The 25,926-nt window shown below is 46.9% G+C and overlaps 1 protein-coding gene across 1 annotated transcript; it reads left to right on the top strand.

Moving 5' to 3' along the window:
• Positions 1-8,112: 8,112 nt before the first annotated feature.
• On the top strand, positions 8,113-10,531 carry FEZF1 (FEZ family zinc finger 1). The gene is made up of 4 exons (XM_051623456.1): positions 8,113-8,910; positions 9,081-9,215; positions 9,495-9,627; positions 10,230-10,531. The coding sequence occupies exons 1-4, from the start codon at positions 8,113-8,115 to the stop codon at positions 10,529-10,531; spliced, it is 1,368 nt and encodes a 455-aa protein (XP_051479416.1).
• Positions 10,532-25,926: the final 15,395 nt, after the last annotated feature.

Here is a 25,926-nt window from a genome sequence, read left to right as displayed (position 1 = left end):
AGCTCAGCTACAGCCACCCCATGCTTATGGACCTTGTTAATCCAGTCCCTGGTCCATGGATTGATTTCAGACCTGCCTGATCATCATAAACAGGTCAGTGCTCTGGATTCTGGGTTGCCACCAGCTCTCCCCCTGCCCTGGCTTGTCCTGCTCCCTGGCTTGGGGGTGGTGGTACCATCTCTGGCTGACAAAGCCCTGTTTTGCCTGCCTGGTGAGTCCCTCTAGCTCCCCATCTCTTAGGGAACCGTCACCCCGTCTATGCTCTCACATCATATTAAAGGAACAACAAAACAAACAAAAAAAACACAACTATGTCTTTTTGTGGCTTGAAGGGGGGCTAAGTTACTCAAATTTCATTAAGCCTGATACATGTACACCCCATATGTCGAGCCAGACGTACAATTGCTGAACAGTATGTCTGTCAGTGGGATCAAGATGTGTAAGGAAAGAGAAAACAAAAACAGAAGGAAGATGATGTAATCATGAAGGAGTTACAAAGCGTTTGTGATTTCAGAGAAATTAACTCTGATACAAAGTGTCTGGTAACTTATTATTAGAATGGCAGCACAGCAGACATCACAGGAAGGCAGGTACAGAAATGACAGCACTCCAAAGGTCATTCCATTTATTATTAATTCACGTATTTTCTTAGTAACTAAATTTGTGAAACTGTGAACCAACGCCAAGCTTGAGAAGGCCAGTGAGTATCTGTGTGACAGCTCCAGAGTCAGGCACCGCCGTGTCAAATCCCCGCTGACACGGGAGCAAGATCCGCCTTTGCATTTTAATGTACGTGTTTAAAACCTCAGCACACTCCTGGAGATGTGTGCTCCTCGGGGAGAGACGATGAGCATCACCTCTTGCTGTATGTCTTGGTGGGAGGCAGCCAAAGGCTCTCCTGCCTCTCTGTCCCGGGGCTGTGCGGGGGCTGTGCGGGGTGCACCTCCCCAGCGCCGCTCTCACCGCGGCCTCCGCTTTTCCTAAGCGGACGCGGAATGCAGAGAGCTCTTAGCAAGGAGGTAGGGGGGAACTCATTTAATTCACCCCCTGCATCTTTGTGGCACAGCAGGGGCTGTTGAAGCCAAATGAGACAAAGGCAGGACGAGTGTGCGCCCCGCGCTGCGGACGATGCTGGGGGACAGGAAGGGAGGATACCCGGGGCTCACTCCCCTCGGCTAACGCTGCCCCCCTGCCCTGGTCCAAGGAGACGACGGACAAGGCAAGGCAGAGGCCGAGCCCTTCTCCTCCAGCCGAGTTTAGCCCTTCGCCGCTGCTGAGGACAAGAGGGCTGAGCGAGGGGATGCTGTCTTCGGCCTCGCAGGGCTCCGCAGCTCCCTGCTGCTTCCTACGGCCCCGCCACGGCCGGTACCACCCGCGGGCGCGTTGCGGCTCCTGCTTGCGCCCGCACCAGCCGTTCCCCGCCTGAGAGATGAGTGCTTGGAGCTACCTCGCACTTTGCACCCCAACACAAGCAGAGAGTGGGGAGGCCCCGGGCCAAGACCTGCGGAGATTCAAAGGGAGCGAGAGGGCGAGAAAGCGACTTTCCTCCGAGGGACCATGTGCTCATCAAGCTTGCCCAGGGAAGTGCCCTCCCTCCTTTGCCCTGGGGACACTGCACCCACTCAACGTTTCCTGGGGTCCTGGGAGCGTCTCGGGTCAGGTCCCGGGTGTTTCCAGACTTGGGGGGGGGGGAAGGTGGGGGTAGGCAGAGCTCCTTCTGGGTGTTCAAACCCTCGGCGCGGAGGACTGTCGGGGCACCTCTGTGTGGGCAGCAAGTGGGGCTCCACGAGGGAGAGGACAATGTCAGAATGGGAGCATAAGGTTGGGGGCTGGGTTGCTGGTGAGCCTTCCTGCACAGACAGTACCCGTTATGCATCTTCCGAAGGATTTTTTAATTACAGGTTTGACTAACAGCAAAGGAGGGATCAGCAGACGGCGGAAGCGGCAGGACAGCAACAGGAGAGTCCTCTTGCGGAGAGGGAGCTGGGCCCATTTTGTGAGAAAGGGACGGAACGTGGGACACCCGCGGGACCCGCGGAGACACTTCGACCGGACTGGGTTGCCTAGCACAGTCTTCGGCCTGGCCGGTCTCCCACGCCCGTTTTGTTCTTAAAGAGACTAAACCGCCCTCGCCCCCCCACAAACAAAACAAAAAACAAAACAAAACAAAACAAAAAAACCCACCACAAAACAAAACAAAAAACCTCACCACAAGCCCCACACAAACAAAATAAACCCCAAGCCCAACAAAACAAAAATAAAACAAACACAATAACCACAAAGCCACCCCCCCAAAAAAAAAAAAAAAAAAAAAAACAACCGGAAACGCTTCCCCAAAATCAAAACCGAAACAAAAAAAACGTTAACAAACCGAAACACCAAATTAAAAAGACACCCAAAACACCAACCAACCGAACCCCAAAGTTTTTAACCGTTGGAGCAATAGTGTCCCTCCCCAAGGACTGCTCGGTGTCCCCCGTGTCAGTCCCCGGGCCGCGGGCAGCCCTCGCTGGGCACCGTTCAGCCGCGGCCGCGGAGGACTCCTGCTTTTGTTCTTAATGTCACGCTTTTCACGTGGCTTCTCCCTCCCCTTCGGCAGCAGCACACCGAAACGGACCCCGCCACAGAAGAGCGGGGTTTTGCCCCGGCTCCGCGCCTGGCAGCCTGTTGATGGTGAATAACTTGCCCCCGCCGCCAAGGCGAGCCCGGCGTGCCGGGAATGCAGCACACAGGCGCCCACGCAGCCGACCAACTCTTCGCTTTGCTCCAGGTTAGCTCCCAATACACTGGGAGAAAACAGAAACAAAAATAAGTTAATTGCTTCTGATCCTATTCAAGAATCTTAAAAATAAATAGCTTCCCCGAGCCAAAGAGCGCAAGGCGCTCATTTAGCAGCAACGGGGCTAAACATTTGTTGAACTGGGAAAGGAACAAATGATAAAGTGTCATTCATGGCTCCAGCTGCCGCTGGCCCCTCCCAGCCACTTTCACCAAGGGCCCTTTGGAGCTGATGACACCGCTGGGTCCCCTCGCAGGCGGACTGATTAGATTAGACGTGATTGCTGCAGTTCACGTTCGTAGCTGGCACACTTAGACAAATCGCTTGCATGAATTACGGGAGGGCCGGGAGCGCTGCTTTAGAGGGTCACTTGTAATTTCGATTATATGTGATTAAAGGCTTATACGTGAAAAGGCTTAATTTGCACTCGTTTGTTTTTCGGTTTAGAGAGGTCTGTGCGAGACGTACTGTACTGCCAAACTTTGTTTTACCTCCGGAAACACTTGTGTTTGGCGGGTCAGTGTCAACTGTTTTTATTTTGTGATGCATTCGGTTAAAAATAGCAATAGTTTATTCTTTCCCTTGCGGTGGAACAGATAGAGAGGGATGCTAACACGCACACTGTATGGGGAGACTATACATAGTCTCAGTAGTTATTTACATACATATTTTTATATAGATAAAAGGAGATACATTTTCCACATAGAAAATACCAGTGGAGAAAATACCGACGTGTTACAAGTTAAAACGATGCGACAAAGCCCAAAGGCATTCGCCTGCGCTCCTGAAGCAGCAGAGCCCGAGACTGCTGCCCGGTTTGCCCGGGCTCTGCTGCCGCCCTGGCCTCGCCGGGGCCCGGCGGGCCGGGAAACCGCATTTCCCTCCCCAGCAGCCACAGCAGAGGGTTCCGCCTAAAAGGCCGACGGCTTTGTATCTCCCCCAGCGCCGGCTGATAAAGGGGGACCGCAGCCACCCCACCATCCTGCTAATCCTAGGGTCTGCTTGCTCCCGCTCTCTTTCCCCCGTTTATATTTTAACTTGAAAAGACAGCGAACTAGCACTCCCCGAGTGGGAATGAGCATTTCTCTGCGGCGGGGCTCGGGCGGCTGCCAGGCTGCGGGGAAAGGCCCTCCCGGGCAAGGGGACGGCAGCAGAGCGGAGGGAGCGGATGGAGCGCTTGTCCCGTGTCGGGGGTAAATCGATCCTTCACAAAGCCAGCAACTCGGGAGGAGGCGGAGGGGATTGGTATCTAGTGAGAGCAAACCCCAGCTTATGCAGCGCATCTCGATGGTGGCACTATTGATGATGATGATCACCTTAATAATAACAGTAATCAAGCGTCTTCGGGTCGGCCGGTGCCGTCGCCAGGAATATTTTCCGTAAGCTCCTGGGTTCCTTCACATTAAATGTCGCTCAGAAAAGCCTCCCCGCAGCCTGGCTGCTATTTGCCTCCCCTTCCCCCGCCGCGGGGAGCCGGGGCAGAGCCCTCTGAGGGAGCTCGCCGCGAGGTGCAGCCTGCTCGGGCGGGAGGGCTGCGGTAAAACACTTCCAGGAAAACATTAATACATGCAACAGAAGGTTAGCGGAATTATTATCCTTTTCAATTCATTTTTTACTTAAAAACGCAAAGGAATTATTCGTTTTAGTAAGGAGGAAGAAATTAAAGATTAGGCTTTAGGAGGTATTTTACCTCCCTCTAATCGCCTCTGGGATCGGATTGGAGTAATCCTGACGACGAGATGAATTCGCCGGTGACTCGGATTTTTGAGTGCATGTAGAGATACGTTATGATAATAATGCAAGTGAGCAATATCAAGAACACAGCTTAGGAGCGAATGAAACACAAAACCGATTAAGGGGAAAAAGAGAACAGCAGCTTTCCAGAGCAGAACACGAAATCAACTTGAGGCAAAACTTTTTGCCCTTTATTCCTCCAACGGTTTGTAACTCGAGGAGGCCGGCGGGCCACCTCATTCCCCCGCCGGCCCCTTCTGCCGGGGGTCGATACGTGCCGCCGACCAAGAGATGTTCGGTCCCGGGAGCCGGGGCACAGCCCGCCGTGCCCCCTGCAAAAAGAAACCGGCCAAGAGGTTACTTTTCGGGAATAACCTCCCTGCACCAGCTCAACTGCAGGATATTTGCAGCTCAGCAGATACGTAACATGGCTAGAAAAAGATGGCAAGGCAAATCTCAGGACAGGACCAAAAAATATATCGACTTTTATTTTACTCAGGTTATCTATATTGAGGGCAACTCCAATACTAGCAAGGTACCATATCTGAGACTTAAAAAAAAATAAAAATAAAATTTAAATTCCTTTTAGTTAGCTATTTAATAATTAAGCACGAACATAACTTTTCCTTTGCGGTACAGAAGTAAAGGGAGACATATCCGTGAAGAAGTAACAAGCATTAAAGCTCCCGCTTCTCCAAGAGTGTATGTCAGTATTGAAGAGACCAGTATGACTGTAATGGCAGGGCTGTAATTGCTGCTTTGGGATATTTACCCTGCTCAAATGACACTACGTATTTTACTTTCAAACACATGCCAGAAAGTCAATCTCAATAAGACCAGTTAAGAGTAAGCTGTTAACATATTAAGTCTATGGGATTTGAAGCCTCTAAAAACCACTCAACAATAATTCCCTTCTTCAGCACCAATCAAGAGGAAATTTCCCTAGACTGAATTAAATGTAAATTGCTCTGGAGGAAGAAACTTCCCTCTGGCAGACACAAAGTAAGCGAGAGACACCGACACCCCGGAGAAGCAGGCAGCCTGAGGCAGCTGCCCCGGACAGCGCTGAGGGGACATGGCACCGCCCCCCTCCCCTTCCCCCGGTCCCCTCTCCCTCCGGCTAGTGACACTGGCCGAGCCGGGGTTTTCGGGGCCGGTGCTGGAAGCAGCAGGTAAGAGGCGGACTCTGCGGCAAGCCGATCCGGGGCAGCAATTACGGTTTTAACGTCGCGCTCCACCAGCCGGCGGGGCCGTGGCAGTTGTGTCCCGGCCGAGGGAAAGCAGCGAGCGGGGCTGGACTGGAGCACCGCTGCCGGGGACCTCTCAAGGCTCGGCACGGCTCGGGCCCTTCCTCTGCCCCGCGCTTACCCCCAGAGCAGTATCCATTCAGGTGCCACTCGGGGTCAGCCCCAGCTCCTGTAGCCTGCCTGCTCTCTAGGGCACCGAGGGGACGGGGCGGACAAGGAGGTCGCGGGGCGCATCCTCCACAGCGAAGGATGCTGGGTCCATCGCCCGCCGTCGGGCCCCTGTCCCTGGGACCGTCCCCCCAGCGCCGCCGCCGATCCTCGCTGCGGGGGAACCGTCCTGCAACAACCGCTGCCTTGTCCTCAAACGGGGCCGCGATGATCCGGGGTGGCATCGGCACCGTCTCAGCGCCCAGGACAAGGATGCCTCCAGCCCTCTAGGTCTCCCTCCCCGGGGCCCCAGCCCTTCTTCCTTGGTCCCGCTTCCTTACAAGCGGGTTCTCCAGGGCAGAGGCATGGGGGAGACACAGCCTTTTGCAGAGTCCCCAGCTTGTACCCGAGCAGCGGGGGGCGAGCCTTTCATCCTCCATAGAGGCTTTACTCCACTAGCAAGACCCTGGACCCCATTCCTCCCTGTCCCGGTCCCGAAGAAGGGCAGTGCTGGGCCGCGTGTGTGGAGGCCGCCCCGAGGGGCCCCCCTGCCGAGGGAAGCGGCCGGGCTCTGTCCCGCGGAACCCCGCCAGCCCCCCGCTCCCGGAGCGGGGGAGAACGGAGGGACCCTCGGCTGTTCCCGGGAATTTCGGTAGCGGCCTCTCAGTCACCAGACAAGTGAACCCGAAGACGGTGGGAGAAAAGGAAGCTTGTTCTGACCCCGAGCAGTAGGGTTGTGGGACAGGGGTTGAATACAGAAATACCCTTACCCACCGCTGTCCCCCTCCTCTCCCCGACACCCCGCTTCGCTGTAGGTACAAACACTCGGGGCGCTGGAGATACCCCTCTGGAACAAGGCCGCCAAGCTGCCCTTAAACACGTGGGGAGAGCATCTGTTCAGGTGCATATGTACCTAGAGACAGTGTGTGTGCTGTGTATTTCTTCGTGTATGTATACCGATCCTGAGTTTTCAGTATTTGTATTATGAGTGTATTATTATTTATAAATAGAGAAGCTATATCTAGTCATATGCAGGTGGCTTTATATATATATATGTTTATACACACATATATATACATATATATACACACATATATAGTGCTTCAGATTTTAAAGGCACTCCCTCTTCCTATCTCCTTTCCCTTCTATTTCCCAGCCCCAGGTTTTGATTAATCCTTTTGCTCACAAGCACTCGTTGGATTTGGCCCGGATGGTTCCCGCATATCCCTGCATTGCTCTAGTCTTCTGCTTGTCCCAAGTTTCTTGCTCATTTGTTTACCATCTTTCCCAAAAGCTCACCACCACCTGACCTCGTTCTTCACGCAGTGAGCAGACCAGGAGCAGTCCCAGGAGCAGAGCAGACATCTCCCTCCCTCAGACACACACATACTCCCACGCACAAAGAGAACTCGGGCTGGAAAGTGGCAAGGAAACAAACAGCTTCCCCTCCAGCCGCTTCTTCTGCAGCACCTCGTTTGACAAATAGCCTGGCGCTTGCCCTTGAATTGGGCTTCACATCCCTATTTAGCAGTTGGACAATGATTTTAGATTATGTCACTTGAAGCCAAACAAGAAAATTGATCTCGGATTTGCTTGGCCTCTAAAGCCTGGTTAAGCAGATTGCAAATAATAATAATAAAAAGAGAGAGAGAGAAAGAGAGAGAGAGAGAGAGAGAGGCAGAGTAGAGAGGCAAGAATGAGGGAGAGACACCTCCTTCCCTGGGCGGGGGAGGCGCGGGCGCCAATGAAAAGTAGCCGCTTACTGGGGGGGAAAAAACTTTTCCTGTTGACTGTTGGAAGCGAATTGAGCAATTATCTAGTTTACCTTCTCCTCTTGGAAGTTAACGATTGGCGAGATCTTGGCTGCGTTATTGACACAACACTTTCTATTGATAGAAGTAAGTAGCGATTGTCCCGAGTCATTGGTGCGCCAAAGTAAACTGTGATGGGCTGGCATGAGTCCACTGGACTGAGAAGGCTGGTTCCGCCGGCGGAGACTGTGGTGATGGTGGTGACGGCGATGCTGGTCTCCCTCCTTGCAGATCGGTAACAAGAAAAGAGGCAAAGAGAGTGAAAGAGAGAGAGGGGAGAGGAGGAAGGAAAGGGGGAAAAAAAAAAAAAAAAAGAAAAAAAGAAAAAAAAAGAAAAAAAAAAAGAGGCGTCTACCAAAGCAGCTCAAACCGGGCGAACAAACGCAATTGAGCCATGGACAATAGTGGCCACCACACGGCGACCAAAATCCTAGCGACTCCTCCGGCCAGAGAAAGCCTGTCTGCCAGGAGCAACATGATCAGCACGCCCAAGCCCCTCGCCTTCTCCATTGAGCGCATCATGGCGCGGACGCCAGAGCCCCGCTCCATCCCCGTCCCGCAGCTCATCCACGGCTCCGTGGCCAAAGGCGAGCCCAAGCCCCCGCTGCACCTCAACTCCTCCATCCCCTGCATGATCCCCTTTGTCCCGGTGGCATACGACCCCCTGCCCAAAGCGGCGATGGCCGGAGCGGAATCCAGGAAGGCTCATTTAGACTCCTCTTCCTCGCCCTCCTTTAGCTGCGGCGATCTCTTGAACTGTGCCCTGAGCTTGAAAGGAGATTTCCCCCGCGATGCCCTGCCCTTGCAGCAGTACAAACTGGTAAGACCCCGAGTGGTCAATCACTCCTCCTTCCACGCCATGGGAGCCCTGTGCTATTTCAACCGAGGCGACAGCCCTTGTCACCCGTCCTCCAGTGTCAACATCCACCCGGTGGCTTCTTATTTCCTCAGCTCTCCCCTGCACCCGCAGCCCAAAGCTTACCTGGCGGAGCGGAACAAGCTGGTGCTGCCGGCCGTGGACAAGTACCCGGCAGGGGTGGCCTTCAAGGACTTGTCGCAGGCTCAGCTGCAGCACTACATGAAAGAAAGTGCTCAGATTCTCTCGGAAAAAATCGCCTACAAGACCTCGGAGTTCAGTCGCGGCTCCCCGAGCAGCAAGCCCAAAGTTTTCACGTGTGAAGTTTGCGGAAAGGCAAGTAGAGCAGCAGCCCGCCTCCCTTCCCCCTGCCTCCCCAGCCTCGTACCCTCGTCCGTCGGGTAATATTGGTCTCTTGCTTGCTTTCTTTTTAAACGACGGCTTCCCCTCGGCGCTCTCGCCTTCTAATAGCAGGGTTTTTTTGTTTGTTTGATTTCACTCTTAAGGTATTTAATGCACATTATAACTTAACTCGCCATATGCCGGTGCACACAGGAGCCAGACCCTTTGTTTGCAAAGTTTGCGGGAAGGGCTTCAGACAGGCGAGCACGCTCTGCCGGCACAAGATCATCCACACCCAGGTGAGCCTTCGTCTTCCCCTCCCTCCTTCCTTACCCGAGACCCCTTCGGTCACGCTTTTTTTTTTTTTGGGAGCCCGGCGTTGTCCGGCCGCTCCGAGGTTGAGGGGCTGCTGAGCCCGAGCCGAGGAGGGATTTCGTTTGGCCCCAGCGCGGTGAGTACCGCGGGGTGTCCCGCGCTGGGAGCTCCGAGCCGTCAGCTAACATATAGACCCCGCAAACCAGCACACAGACCCTGCACACCAACCAACAAGCCGTGACTTGGGGTTTCTTTCCCTCCAGGAGAAGCCACACAAGTGCAACCAGTGCGGCAAAGCATTTAACCGGAGCTCGACACTCAATACACACACACGAATACACGCCGGCTACAAACCTTTTGTCTGTGAATTTTGTGGCAAAGGATTTCACCAGAAAGGTACCAGTCTCCAGCGCTCTCTCCCTTTCCCGGGACCCCCCCTGGCGAGGTCAAGCGTCGCGACACTTTGCGACTGGCAGGGGGAAGTTGATTTCGGTTTTAATTTATTTCACTAGAGATTTAAGTTAATTTTAAGTATCGCTAGCCCCTACGCGTTTCCTGTGGCACAGCAAAAGGAGCGGGGCAGGGCTGGCGTTATGGGGGGAGCTCAGGGCAGCTCCCGGTTTCCTCGCACTGTTGGCGAAGCTCGGCAAACGAGTTCGCGCCTTTTTTTCCCCTCCGAGTGCGGGAGTTTGGTTAGTTTTTCTCCCCGTGTTGCTGGGAAGTCTAAAGCCATTTCTTTTATTTCTGCAGCTGAGGTGATTTTGTTTTGTTGGTTTTTTTTCCGATAATGCCCTTCTCTGTTGAAGAAGCAGCTGCGGGGAGGATGGGGGAAGGCGGGTGTTTCCAAGGGATCGGCGGTCGTTTTCGGCTAAAGCCGAGCTCTGGGGAAGCGACAGGTTTGGGGGCTCTTTTTTTGTTGTTGTTGGGTTTTTTTTCCTCCTCTTCGCATCGTCCAGTTCTCAGCTCGCGGTACCCTGCCCTTCTTGTCTCGTTCCCAGGCAATTACAAAAACCATAAGCTGACTCACAGCGGGGAGAAGCAGTTCAAGTGCAATATCTGCAACAAGGCTTTCCACCAGGTGTACAACCTGACCTTCCACATGCACACCCACAACGACAAGAAGCCCTTCACCTGCCCCACCTGCGGCAAAGGCTTCTGCAGGAACTTTGACCTCAAGAAGCACGTCCGCAAGCTGCACGACAGCTCCCTGGGACTGCCCCGGCCCCCCGCCGAGCTGGGGGGCCCCGACCAGCCGCCTCCGCCAGGGCCGCTGCTGCAGGGCCCGCCGCTCCAGCCCTGAGGGGCCGCGGCCGCCCGCCCGCCTCTTTGCATGCACCTGTTAAGCGGTTTTGTGTATTATGCTCTATATCGCCACTAACGTTTCTGGGACTGATTGTTTCCTCTTAATTTTTTTAATTTAATTTTATTTTTTTTAAGGACTACTTTTTTTCGTTGCATCTCAGGTGGAGAGATGGTTTTAAAGAAACGAATAAGCGCCAAGCCAATTTCTGCTGTATTTATTTGGGATCTGTATGACCCGAGCCGGGAACGCTGCACCACTTTAATTATTTCGATGTATATATATTTCCATTGTGCTGATCCTGCCCTGCCTCTGCTGCCTGTTGGTTATTGCCCCCCCCTCCCCTTCTTGGTTTCCCTCTCTCCATCTCCCCCCCCTGAATATTGTGTCTCTATGGACAGAGCTGGTTCGCTATGTACGGATTTGAATTTCGATTTGGTTCTTGTACGTGAGGGAAAAAAAAAAAACAATTCGTTGACCTGGTGGAATAAATGTCTAAACAGGAGTGACCGCGGCGGCGGGGGCTGCGGCTCGGCAGGGCGGGCGGGGAGAGCAGCGCTGGTGCTGTTTAATACCAAACCTCTCCCGCTTCCTTGCCAAAACACTGAAACAACCGCTAAAGACTTTAATTAAGAGGGGTAATTAGTTCGGATTGATCAAAGCCGGGTTGTTATGTTATTAGCTGCTCAGCAGACTCTGCCAAGCTGAGCCTTGAAAGCGGAGCCCGCTCGTCGGTGGGCGCCTGAGGGGTGGCAGGGTTTGTAACGCCCCTCGGGGTAATCAAAACAGGCATGAAAAACGGATGGCACCCCGCAGGACGAGGAGGCGCACCCCCGCTCACCTCCCGCTTGCCCGCAGCCCCAGCCTCGGGCACGGGGGTCCTTTCCGGCCGGGGAGGAAGGGAGGGTGGGGGTGAGGTGCTTCTCTTCGGGGCAAGGCCCGGGAACGGCGGCGCCGGAGGGGTTCGGGGAGCAGCGCAGGGGACCCCGCAGATGCTGGGGGTTTGCCCCGCAGCTGGGGGACCTGGCGGTCACTTCTGCAACACCGCTCCGGAGCGGAGTCCTAGCAAACGTCTGACCTGGTCTCGCGGGACATCCCTGCTATTGCCCAAGTTTTGCAGCACCTGGAGCCCTCCCTGGGCTTTGGCAGTATGGGCAGGAGCGAGACGCTATGGTTACTATCTCGCCTCAAGCCTTACATCCAGGAGAGGACTAGCCTTTCGCAGGCGGCGTTCCCGCCCCCTCCCTGGGCCGCCTCGCTTTCGGGGGTGCTCGCAACCAACAGCTCTGGCCTCAAGTTTAAGCCGGTGGCAATTGTCTGACCGCGCACCTTTGAAGGTGGCTGATGCGAGTCTTCTTCCTTTCATACATCTCGGGTTACTGAAGTAATCCTCTGAGCAGACGACTGTGCTTGTAAAAAGCAAAGCAACAGGTCGGATCTGTAGCTCGGCCAGCCCTCCGCGGCACCCCAGCAGCTCTCAGCCCCTTACGTGGCTCGGGGGAACAGAGGGGACGCGCCGCTTCCCTTCTGGCTCCCAGGGAAGAGCAGCCCGGAGCAGGGCTGGTGGGTTGGCGGAGGGGCCTCACTGCAGCGCGGGGACAGGCTCTGCGTGTGCAGCCGTCTGGGGCCTCACCCGGAGCGGGCCTCCGCTCCGAGGCCAAGGGGAAGAGGCGCTGCCAGCTTTTCCAGGCGAATTTGCAGCTGCAGAGACGGAGGTGGGTGGTGGGATGCGGAAGGTAAGTGACCAGCAGAAGTGAACCCTGGCAAACCCCAAGGAGGGCTGGAACGGGGCAGAGAGGAGGGTCCTGCAGAGCGGGGGCGGGTTTCCCTTGAGGACCAGTCCCTAAGGTCACTTCCCCTCCCGCTCTGTCCAAGTCCCTAGGCCAGGAGAGGGTCATTCAGGCTTCAACAGGGATAAGTTCCTCCCCAAACAGCTGACTGCAGTGCATCACTATTTCCTCTTCTTTCCTTCCTCACTGAAGGTAAACTTTTGCAACGTATAAGGACAGGTAAGGTGTCCCAAAGATCCCACTTAAATTTCTGTGAGCCTCTAGTTGATTGAAACAAATCAAAGCAGAAATCTGACTCACCCTTCTTATTGCTTAGCAACTGTGATAGTAAAAGATGCTGCAACTCTCTTGGCAAGGCGTTAAATATCTTAACTTTACAACTTTTGAACAGTTCGAAACTACTCAAGCAGTGCCTGTATACTGGAAGAGTCACAAAAGTATTTAATATAATGACAAAAGGATGTGAGTGCAAGTATGAGGTTAAATGAAAGGAGAATCTAATCTGGGCACCTTGTGATGAGCATGTAACTGCAACACCTACACAAGGCCTGAAGATGCCACAGAAGACTGTGTGCTCTGGTTACCCAGATGCCTGGCAATTTTTTGTTTCTCCAGACTGTTTTTAACTGCCAGAAGAAATGAGGGCTCGGGCTCCCCCAGGCAGCAGCAGTTAATTTCTTCCTTTTGTATGGTAAGAGAGGAAGAATTTCAGGTGTTGCTTGACTGTAGACCATTTACAGTTTTATAAACGGTAATTGCTATTTTGTCTTCCTTCCTGTAAAAGATCTGCAACCACTGCATAACTTGGGTTCTTCTGCATCTTCCTTCTGAAAATGCTATTTTGCTAAGGGACCTGCATGCAGAAGTGACTGTGCTTTGAAATGGATTGGAAACGAGGCACTCTAGTTTTATTCCAAGGTGAAGTAGAGAAAGTCAGTAATGGGCATGGATAAGTGTTTCTCCTTCCCAGATTTCTTGAGGTAAACAGTGCAGACTTGGGTCTTCACAGGGAGCTAAGGATAGCTCATTCATTATTTTGCTATATAAAACCACGTTTGTGTCAAAGGCTGGGATTAATACATGTCTCAGAAGGCCTGCACAGCATTACCTTTCATTTTCTGTCTTTCAAGATTAATCTCGGGTTAAGTGAATTTCTAGTGAATGGTCAGAGGCAATTCAAAGCTGGTGAAATCATCATGAGAGACAAAGGTATGATTTCATACATATCCAAAGCTTGGAGTAGTTAACAACTCTCCTTACCACAGCCAAGATTAAAGCTTTATATATAACTACATTTATTTATTTACTATTTATTGTGAATAATGTCAATAGAAGAACTGGAGTCAGTCAGCATAACTGCCATATGACCTTTATCCTGCATTGAAAACTGGTCAGTCTCATTCTACCTTGTGGATGACGGGAGGAGAAGGGCACTGGTGTGTCTGTATCTGCTAAAACAGAGCTGCAGAGTTGAGCATTAGCATCCTGAGGACACTGTAGCCCACCCCCAAACAATTACAACAACTTCACTTTAGTACTGAATAAAAGGGAGGCAAGCCTGGTGCCTGTAGGACTCCAGAGCAGAGAGGCCTTGTCAAGGAGGAACCACTGATCTCTATCCCCTATCTCTGCCCAGGATTTCTCATATGGAACTGAACTTATTCTGTACTTGTCAGATGCTACAGTTATGTTAACGTGTCAGTGCTGAAAGTGTCATGTATCTGACAGAGCAACCAGAATTACCAAAGCTGCCATATATCATGGTAGAAATAAGATACAGCAGCAGCAGGATCTTCTAATGGAGTCAAATATGAAGTTCTTGCTGAAGCGGAAATGGTACCAGCCTTATTTGCCTTGCTTCACTACTGCTTTGTTGGTGATCAGACACACTGCCTCCCTGTTCCACAAAAAAAAAAAAAAAGAAAAAAAAAAGGTGGGGGTGAAGGGGGAAAGAGGCAAAGCTATTAGTAATTACTTTTGAGTAGTTGTTTTTAAAAGAAAAATCCATGCATATCAAAATGTAAATGAAGTAGAAAGGTTTTCAATAGCTACCCAAAATCATGCTCTAGTTTACAAGTAGTTAAAAAAATCCAGCATCTCTCAAGGTACTAAAAATGGATATTGGACAATATTTAGTCAAGGATTTATTTATTTATTATTATTATTTTCTCCTGTTCTTTATTGCCACACTAGTGAAAACAGTGAGACAAAATAAAGTGTCACAAATTCTTCTGGAGCCATCTCAAAGGCATGTTAGTCCTAGCTTAGTACCAAAACAGTTTAATTGGACAGCGCTTGAAAACTAGAAAGCTCCTGTTCTGCACCTCATGTCATAGTTAGAATGGGACAAGTCACCATTATGTTCTTTGTCCCTTGATAAAGAAAACAGAGACCTCATTTGCACCTAGCATTTTGACATGCTAATATGAAGTAATTATAACTCTGTAGGTATGTAAATCTTTCCACCCACTGGCTATTTGATTACTGATTTGCTCAGGTACTACCCTTACAGTGGGAGAATTGTTTTGTACCTTGTTGGCAACTGTAGTAGTAACAACTCAGCAGTAACTCCCACCTTTCCTGTAAAAGCAGTGGTAGTTTTAGCTTCATGCTGGGTGCTCCTTCTCCTCCTGGCAGGGACTGCAGGCTGGATTACTTTTGGGTGACCCCTTAGGGGCTGCAGAGCACACTGTGATCCCCGGCAGCGGCTGGTGGGACACGCTGTCAATTTGCTTCAGTGTTCTGCCACTCCTGAAACTGTACAAAACTTGTAATTTCAAAACCTCTGGTGGTATTATGAAGTAAGAGCAGCATCTGTCTTCAGTCCTCCTTTGAAACTTTCATGCAAGTTATTTAATGACTGCACTGTTCTATCACTCTGTTGTAATTGAATTATTGCATATTTGATTAGGCACAGTATTAAATCCAATAACCATGCCTGTGGAAATACAAAAACTCCTCCCTTTCTGCCTTTAAGCTGGCTAATATTTCACCATGATTATAATGTGATTTCTAAAGTAATCTTCATTTACCAATCTATCAAAACACATACAGGAGCTGTTTTTCTGATTTTTAAAAATAATAATATGAAAAATTACTACATAATAAGTTTTATTTTGGGTGGAAAATGATAGAGTGGTACTTTGAAAATGTAAGCCTGAGCAGCTTATTTGCAACTGCACAGGGAAGTTAAAGATTTTCAGGGACAGGGCTATAAGATTCAGTTGCAGACGAACAGTGTGTAAGAAAAACCTTGATTTGTGGTACTGTAGCTTAGAGGGATTAAACGCAACTGATGACACAAACTAAACATTTTCAAAATATTTCTAGACCACCTGTTAAACTCATGGTATTACTATGAAATATCTGTAGGTTATACTTACACATAAAAACCTTACCTAACTCAGATTCATAACAAGTAATCTGAACAATAACTTTCTTTCGAAATATCACTAATGATATTCCCTTCAGTATGTTCTGATTAATATTTTTTTTGGAACAAGCAAGAATTTGTAAAAGTAATCTCTGCTGAGGAAGTTAAAGAAAATCTGAGCCACAATATATTGAGAAAAATAATAATTTAGCTTTAACTAGAAAAGGTTTTGATTGATTGCTTCATTTCATGTGTTCACCAGCAAATAAAAAAGAAATGATCTTATTTTTTAAGCTACTATATTTTAAGGGATCAATATCTTGGCTTATAAAGAATACAAATTTATTATGAGGAGTTCAGGAATCACATAATTATTTTTTTTCTTTTAGATTTGCCAGCAAATACATTAATCTACATATAACAAAGAAATTTATATCTTAAAAAAAAAACAACCCTAAGGCTACTTAACTGAACACTAAAAACTGAGAACCAGTGCTTGGTTATGTCCGGTAATGCTTTTGCATCCTGTGGATATGAAACGTACAAGATATACAGAGAAACAAATTTTAATCATTTTTTTCAATTTATGGGAACATCCATTTTGAAGAGTTACTGTAGAACTGGCTAGAACAGTTGGGTAAAGACCAAAACAAATTCATAATTACTTTTATGGACAACCTGTAATTATTGCAATTTCACATCATAAGATCATGGACTTTTTTTATTTGCTAGTCCTAAGAAGCTGAGACACCCTTTCCTACAAACAGTATTTCTTCTGTTCTTGTCAATTGAGCTGGTTCCTTGGGAATGTTCTTCTCACACACCTTTAGAAATGTGGCATACAGATACATTTTTTTGGTGAAAATATTGAATTACCCAAGGATGAGAAATACAGCGAAGACTGAGTTACCCCAAAACGGATCTGCCAGAAGACAGGCAGCTGAGTCCTCAACAACGCAAACATCAAATTTCTTGAAAAAGCAGTTAGAAATTGTTCTAAATCCTCCCTGATGCTGAATGTTATTGCACACTGGACTGCCTTGTGGAATTTAGAGTGGGCAAAGAGCTATTTTAATTTATGTAAGCGAAGGAGTACATTATAGCTGAGTTGCATTTGCTATATTTAACTTACATCTGTTTCTACACTTATCACAGAGAGTGCTACTTTGTAAGAATTTTTTTCTGAATCTTTTTGTAGAAATTTATTGAGAAATCAGCATTTATAACTGTTGAATTTACAAGCAGATAAAAACTTGTTGTATTGGGAGGAGTTTGCTCGTTACCAGAGATGACTAGCTTAAGGGTAAGGAAGCATTTGCTGGGTTGGGTTCTTGCCTGAGGAGGTCACGCTCACATTGAAACTCTCCTTCTTTTACATGCTTCTAAGCACCTCACTAGTGTCAGTTTCATGCTATAGAGTCAGTGGGTCTGCTTTACTCTTTCCTGCTTTCCTTGGACTGCTTCTCTTTGCACAAATGACAGTAATGAGATCAGAGAAAGAGTTGGAGATTGGACTTGGGTCCCATATCTGCAGCATGTGATTGGCCCAGTTGCAGCTGTTCAGTATCAATATTTTGCAAGAGAATCACCTTTTAAAATGGGGATTAATGAAAAATGATCTTACAATGTTTAAGGAACTCGTAAGCAGTTTGATATTCCAGATTCTGTTAGTGTCAGAAAAGGAATGTTGGTTACTGAGGGTGGGGCTGCAATGCTTTTGAAAGATCTTGGTTTCACCCGAGTACATAATGACGATAAATTCTGGAATTATGAGCTGATTCGCTAACCGGCCTTCCTGATTTCCCAGCCAGTTTTGGTGGTCATGCTTTTTTATGAGCCTTTTGCTTCTTTTACAGAGCTCTTAGCCTGTTTTTTTAATTTCTTAAAGAGTGTGAAACACCAAATTGTCAAGTGTCTCCCCCTGTTTTTTAATCAAGTGATTGCCAACCACCACGTGGAATAATTAGGTTATTAAGAATTTATTTTCCAGATTTTTGTTTTCTTTTTAGTAAAGTTCAATTCAGAACAATATTGTTCATGGGATGAGGCAAACCAGCCTGTCTACTTTGGGCAGTGCTTACAACAAAATTTTGGGCACCGTAGCAGGAAGAAAATGAACATACATGTCTGGATTTTTTACATGGTCAATGGAAAGACACAGGTGCTCCTAGTAGCATGAAAAAGAGATTCACTCCCTCCTGTGTTAGGTGCTGCCTTCAGTGCACATATTTTGCAGTGCTTCAGCAGCCTCTTGAAGGAATCCTGTTACCAAAGCATCCTTTTTCTTTATTATGATTTCTGTGAGGAAAAGCAAATCCCAGCAAATGATGCTAGTGACCATTTGGTGGTGAAGTTATTAATTCACCTAGGCAGAGGCTGGGCAGCTGTACCCTGCTTTGCTGGGCTGACTCACAATGCCAACATCTGAATCCTAGGAGACCACCCTAGTCCTCTGGCCATGGAGTACACTGAGTGAAAGCACTCTCCAAGCCTCCTACTTTGCTGTGCATTGGACATGGAAACATTGATGGGGCCATCAGGACAGTAACAAAAAATAACTCCTTCCCCTGTCCTCTGGGTGATGCTTTCAGAAGGGACACAGCTGCTGTTGTTGTCAGGTCCCCTGGAGTGCACGTGTTGTTTCCAGCCAGCCTTGGAAGCAGGGATGTAATACTGGTCCCTACTGCCTCACAAGTGTGTGCTGTAGTCACTGGGTGCTCTCTGGGTTGCATGCCTGGCTGCACAGTGTCTTAGTTTAAAGAAGAGAGATGAAAAATATCCTCATGTAAGATATTGTGTGTGTGGCTTGCTTGTTTTCAAATTTCCCCTTGGATTTGGGTATGGTCCATTTTGTGTTGTGCTGATTAAGGACTTTTTCATGCTGGTTGAGGTGAATTCTGACAATTGTTAAGATTTCATTATCAAACATAACCTTTTGTACCTGGTAGATTTCAATAAACCTTGTGTTCCTGTCAATGCAAGCTGAACCACTGTTTCTGGAGCCCATGGTTTTGTCTGTATTCAACTGTGAAGACTCCACAGCCTAGTAAGTGCCTGGGCAAGGTGGCTGCTGGCAGTGCCCCTGCAGGTAACGTCAGTACACTTGCTGTTTCCAGTAGCTAGCACAGCTGAGGGAAGAGAAAGGTTCTGGTTTCTTCAGTGAAGAAAGATTAAACTCATAGGAGACTTATCCTGTCTCTTGAAGAAATATCTCAAAATTAATTTTAATGTATTTAATTGTTAAAACTTTTTAGCTATTTGTAATAATCAAGGAAAGCTGTCCTTCATTTGCTTTTCAAAAAGGCTCTTCCTGGGAGGGAATTTCTTTTGGATACCTGTACCTTTCCAACAAAATAGTATTTTAAAATATTATTATTGGAGAGTGAGTGTAGTTTCTTAGCAAAGACTGGCTTAAGCAAATCTGACTATATAAACCTCCCCATGTTTCCCACTCACATCTAGTACTTTGAGTTGTATGAAGTCACATAAAAGGGAAAGCTTTTTTTGCTTTCACTTTGAAACATTTGCAACAAGTGCAGACGATCTTCTTGACACCTAGATACCTATCAAGCTCTTCAGATGTTTGAGAGCTGTCATACCCATACCTTATACCTAAGACACCAAGAGGAAAGGAAGCACTAGGAGGAATCTCATGGTGGTCTCAAGACTGCTGTGGCTGGATCTGATGTGAAGTTTGTGGCAATGACTGCAAAGACATTCCTGCTTTCTTGCGTCTTTCCTCCACTGGGCACCTGACTTAACTGGCAGCCCCATGTGCCAGCATGAACTCACTGTAAGTCATTTGACATCTCCTCAGTGTGGCAGGTGCACTTGTAGGGTGTGGGATCCACTTACAATGAATAAGTGCAGTTTGGAGACCCTTGATCTCAAGCACTGGGGCTCCTGCCAGGCTGCAATACTGAAGAGCTAACATAAAATTGTTCTGTAATTATCCTGTTCTGAACACACTGAGGATCTCTAGAATTTAGGTGAGGTTCAAATAGTGTGATTCCTTTCCTTTCCTTTCCTTTCCTTTCCTTTCCTTTCCTTGCCTTGCCTTGCCTTGCCTTGCCTTGCCTTGCCTTGCCTTGCCTTGCCTTGCCTTGCCTTGCCTTCCCTTCCCTTCCCTTCCCAAAAATAACTTGTTATTACTAACAGCTTAAGCAGAAACTTCTTAGAACTTTGATTTTCCCAACAACTTCAGTAGGACTAGCGTGAGATATGGGTATTTGAAAGATAATATGAATATGCTGAAATACTGTCCACTTTACTATCTAATTGCTTTGTGAAGAAGTTATGTTAAAACACAAATATAAGCACTCTGAAGACAGAATGAGAGGAGGTGTACCCCAAAAATCTGAAGATTCCGTTTGTATCTGTAAAAATGTCTGGGCATCAACAATGGTGGGTATGATAAGTAAGGTACACAATATTTTCCACCTACAAAATGTAACCATGCTGTATTCCATTTCAAAATGTGCTGCTGAATAAATATTTATAGTTAATCCTGCATTTTTGGAGTTAGTAGCCTGATCGTTTAAATAGATCTCTGGGCAATGTCATTCTGCTGCAGACATATACCATGCAATCAGCCTTATACTCACAGTGGGATACTGCTGCTAATTGCAACAGTTGTAGCTCAGAATAAGGTAGCAGCTTCTCAGTGAGAGACAAACAAATTAAAGTTAAACTTAAATGAATCAATCAGGAAAAAAAAAAAGCCAACACAACTGTCTGCTGCTCTTATAATTCATTAGCTATTAACACTGATAGCACTGTAAAGGGATTGCTAATATTCTTGTGATATATTATATAGGCTATTATCAAGTAAAAGGGAGGAGGTTTCAAATGTGACTTGGTGGCTCAGGGTCTAACCCAGCTCTTTTTTGAGCTTCCAGAGGATAGGTCCCTTTGTATATCATGACTGTTTGCTGTTTCTTTGTTTTCTCAAAACAGGAGATTTTCCTGGTTTTTGCCATAAGAAAAGATTCAAGGGTTCAGTATCTATGAGTACAGAAGGTATATTGTTATTGGCTCCTTCTGAACCTTCACAACACCACTGAAGGAACCTGTTGTCAAGGAGGACAGATGGAATTCAAAACTGTGGGGTTTTTTTTAAATCCCATTCTGACCACTAATGCCATAATTTTATATTTGTTCATATTACAAATAAAAGTGGGTCATAACAAGATATCCTTGAATGAGATACTCTTTTAATTAAGGGAAGCATGCTCCTCCTGATGATGAGGTGGGTTACTAGATCCCCTGTTCTGGCTATAAAACTCAGTAATATGTAACAGATCCCTCCTCACTCTGAAGAAACAATCTGAGTTAGGCTTTTGCACTGGAATTACACTGGTCATGTCTAAGACTGTAGCTAAGCACAAAGAAACCTGGCACGTAAAACCAGACATAGGAGAAAATCTTTGTTGTTAAAGTTACTGACAGATCCTGTAATTTCTGTGAAATCCAATTGAACTAAATCTTTACTTGATGATTCAGCTCTGAAGGGCAGAGATTTAAGCAATTGTTTTCTGTGGCTTGTAATTGAAAGAAAACAGTGGAAATTCAGTGGGAGGTTTTTGGGAAAACCCAAGATTAGAAACTTGTTTTTCCGATAATTTCCATTTTCACAAATAGTTAAATCTTTCTCCCATCCCTCTCCTTCCTTCACACGCACAGAGAGGAAAAAAAATACTTTATGTATACTCATTCAAACCTTATTAATTTCTGTAGAGAGCAGGTACCTGTGTCTTACTGACCATTCCAGCCTGAATCCCTGGTTCTGTCAGGGATCCCTGCCTATGGGCACTTGCCTTGCCTGAAGTCCTCCTATTCAATGCAGCATCTGAATGGAAACTGCTCATAAAGAACATTGTCAGGCAGACACAGACTCTGCTTTAGCAGAAGGAAAACTCTGTACAGGTCCTACCACACAACCCGGGGTCTGATTGTATTGGCTAATTCCAAATTAGTTGGTTAAAAAACGCCATGGAACCCTCTTCAGCATGGAAACTCATTTGTTCATACTGTCAAACTAGTTAGTCCAGTCACTAGTGTGGCTTAGCGTGGGCCAACCAAAACAATTCCCAGGCATGGTTAAGGGTTAGTACTGGCCAGAGGCCACTCTCACTGTGTAGCCTGGATGCAACCACTCCATTTTTTGAGAGTAAGAAAGTTGAATAATATAGATAAAGTCTGGTTTTGTGCCAACTAAGTTAGGGGCCTGCAAACCAGTCCAGTCTGTGTTTTACTTCCTAATACAGAGGCAGCTATTCTGTATGCTTGTGCATATGCAACTCAGGTGGTTTTTCTATGGAAAGGCTGGATTGATTTCACATCTGCAGGGAGAAAAACCTCTGCTGAGCATATAGAGCATGTCTGAGCCAGAAAGCTGCTCCCTCATTTTCTGAGTGTTGAAGGGAGGATAGGATTGAACACTTTAAGAAGCTTTAAGAAGCTACTAGGGCTTCTCCTATGGTCCATATGGTCCACTCAGCCATGGGACCATGGTTTTTGGTGTCGTCTGGTGTGATGAAGCAGGCTCAAGGCAGCATTTAGAACATTGTTATATGTATATATATTTCTGTACTCAGAATGTCTCCACTTTCCAATATGTAGTGTCACTGATTCTAGTGATGACCCTGGCTTAGCATATAATTCTGGGTCAAACTGTGCACAGCAAGGGAATATAACCTAAAAATATTAAAACTAAATAAGTGTTACAAGCAAGGCTGCAGAATACACTATTTTTTTAATTATTTTTTTTTTTTTCAGGAATTCTGTCAAACAGACACAGGTAATTATTGGAAAACATTTCTTTTGGTGCTTTGTCTGACATCAATCTTTCTTAAAAGAAAGTGGTCACAGTCTAATAGTCTACCAATTATCTACCTGTACAGACTCACCTAGAGCCACTGAAGAGAAAGAAGCATTGCTACAGTATCACAGAATCATAGAACGGTGTGAGTTGGAAGGGACCTTATAGATCATCTAGTTCCAACACCCCCTGCATGGGCAGGGACACCTCCCACTAGACCAGATTGCTCAGAGTCACATCAAACCTGGCCTTGAACGCTTCCAGGGAGGAGGCATCCACAGCTTCCCTGGGCAACCTCTTCCAGTACATCACCACCCTCATGCTAGAATATTTATTTCTTATGTCTAACCTAAATCTACCCTCTTTCCGTTCCACTACCCCTTGTCGTCTCATTACGTGCCCCTGTAAAAAGTCTCTCCCCAGCTTTCCTGTAGCCCCTTCAGGTACTGGAAGACTGCTATGAGTTCTCCCTGGAATCTTCTCCTCTCCAGGCTGAACAACCCAAACTGTCTCCACTTGTCCTCAAAGCAGAGATGCTCCAGCCCTCTGATCATCTTCACGGCCCTCCTCTGGACTCTCTCCAGGATCTTCATGTCCTTCTTATGTTGAGGGCACCAGAACTGGACATATAATAATCCATCTCTTTTAAAACTGGTTGGAGGAGATGTGTTTGGGTTTTTTGTTTGGTTGGTTGGTTTGGGCTTGGGTTTTGTTGTTTTTGTTTGTTTGTTGTGGTTTGTTTTGTTTGTTTGTTTTCATTTTGTTGTGGTTTTTTGGGTTTTTTTTTCCCCATTGAGTATAGAAGGAGTAGAGGTAATTAACTCTGGGCGTATGTCTGTAGTTGGAAGCATTCACTGCTAGGTTGTCTGATAACACCTTCATGTGTCTTTCTGGTAGGCACATGGCCACACCCTCACCAGTTATCTAATTCCACCCACATACTACGCATTCTTCACAAAATAGATGACATTCAGAAATGCCATGACTGATTATTCTAAATAAGAGCAATACCCTTTGATTGCAATTTTTTTTCTCATTTCCTCAGCTGTGAGATGTCATTTGCCAGCAGAAGTTTTAGTAGACATATCAGCCTTGATGTGCTCCATTTGTAGGCATGTCCTCCTGCCTGGAAAACCAGACTGATGTGTTTCCTTTGGTGGTCGTCTTAGTATTTTTCTTCTGAGCCTTCTGCATTGTATACACTGTTACTCATACTTCCCAAAGGATAATTGTCTCATGGTATGCACTAAACCTACCTTCTTCCCTGAGAGATGCAGGTTATTTGGATTTCAACATCTGTTTTAAATGTTGCCTTTTTTTTCCTGGATCTGCTCAGATATTTGCATATGCTTTACTACAAGGCAGTTCCTAGTTTATATAGCAGCCAAAAGGAAGACAGTTTCAGTGCTGTTACAATACTTTTTTTTCTGGAGATGTTCTTCAGTTGTGTGCCCCATGTGACTTGTTTCTTATGTTTGTCTGTGTGGGGCACTAATATAAAATGCTTTGTGTCACTCTGGACATAGCTTCCCTAAAGGCACACATTTCTTTCCAGCACGGTATAAGCCAGGTCTGCAAAAAACTTGTAACATCTTTGCCTTTGCTACATGCTTCTGTTTCTGGAAGCTGGAGTGTCTGGTGCCATAATGATGCATTTTGTGTGAGTGTGATTACTTGCTGGTACCTATCTCTCTGTTTTATAAATTGTATGTCACCGGTGCTAGTGAATATTTCTGCTCTTCTGAATAGCTTCTTCTGGTTTTCTAATGATCTTTTCTAATATGAAGTTGTCCCATGCTAGCAATTTCTTTTGTATTTCTTTTGAGTGTCATTCTCTTGTGATCTTTATCATCATCGTGTTACATTTATCAGTGAAATAGCTATCTTGTGTTAATAGGTATAACTGGGTTACCCACTCACCAGCTGCCTCTGTGGATTCTGGATTTCACTCATCGAAAACACTTATTTGTATGAAGGGTCTTCTTCTTGGCAAAACAATAAGACTCAAATGGCATAAACAACCTGTCTGATTTTTTCCCTCTGCTTCAGTGAACTTGCCACTTGAGACCCTTGCTCTGCTGATATCTCTGTCTTTTTGCCCAATACCATTCGGAAATGAGCAGCTTCCCAGATTGCAGACCACTTAGCTGCTTCAGAGCCTGCTCAGATTAACACCATTAACTCCTTCCACTTAGTTCAGCTCTCTTCAGCAGCTTCTGTCTTCTAAGGTCCTTGCATAACACGTTTCTGGCATTACTCTGCACAACAGCCACGGTCAGTTATTTATTTATTACTTTTTCTGCTGATACTGTCCCATCTTGGTGAGACTGCTTATGGCAATGGATTACTATAGATGGATACACTGAAATGCCTGTGAATAAACAGCAATTTGAGTATGTGTTCTTGTACCCTGGCTCATGCCTGTTGTGTTACCTCAGGGCTTACCGTCGTACTGGAGCCCGAAGTCCCAGCTTATGCCTGCTGCTCATGCATTAGGCACCTTCTACACCTGCCTCAGAGAGAGTCAGATGGCTTCTCACCTGGGAAAGGTAAAGCATGTGGGGAATCCTAGGTCATGCTTCAGCTCGTGCATTGTAATTAAAATGGATACAAAATGGCCTGAACCAACTGTCTCTGAAAACTTAGTCTAGTGTGTGGCACCTAGACTTGACTGTGGTTACTAAAACCATGTCAGAGACAGTGAGCAAAGCAGTATCTTACATCCAGAACCATACAGAATCTAAGCACAGAGACAGTAATTTCCAAACAACTTATTTACATCAACCAGAATTAAACGCAAAGCTCATGCGACAAAAAAAACAGAGGGAAAAGTATATGGTTAGGATGCTCACAGTATTACATGGCATGGGCATGCATCTTTTCTCTTTGCACCATGAGTCTGTTTCTAAGTTAAAATAATTTTCACTAATAAGAATCAGGATGCAGAATTTTTGTGGAACAGTAGTAAATGATTAATAAAACATGAGTTATATCATGGGTATGCTGTCAGGATACTACCCAGACCAAAGTAGTTGTTGGAATATGGGACAGAAAAGAGTGATTAAAAGGGGTTTGTGTTTTGAGGGTTTTATTTTTGTGTGTGCGTGTGGTTGGTTTTTTTTGTGTGTGTGTTTTTGTGTTTGGTTGGTTGGTTGTTTTTTTTGTTTTTGTTTTTTTCCCTGTGGTATTAGTTACTTCTGGTTTAATTGTGAGTTAAGACTAACATGACCAACCTCTACTAAATAGGGAAAATTAAAGGTTTAAGTGAGATTAACTTGCCCATGAAAAATGAGTTTGGCTGTCAGACCTATGTCCCAGGGGAAGCGTGTCTATTAATTAAACTGCACATAGTTCATTGGAACGACTGCAGTGGAGTGTGCTGGGGCTGATGAGCCATGGCAGGATCTCTATT

This window comes from Apus apus, chromosome 1, assembly GCF_020740795.1.
Source record: "Apus apus isolate bApuApu2 chromosome 1, bApuApu2.pri.cur, whole genome shotgun sequence".
Classification (NCBI taxonomy): domain Eukaryota; kingdom Metazoa; phylum Chordata; class Aves; order Apodiformes; family Apodidae; genus Apus; species Apus apus.
This window is presented reverse-complemented; position numbering and strand designations above follow the sequence as displayed.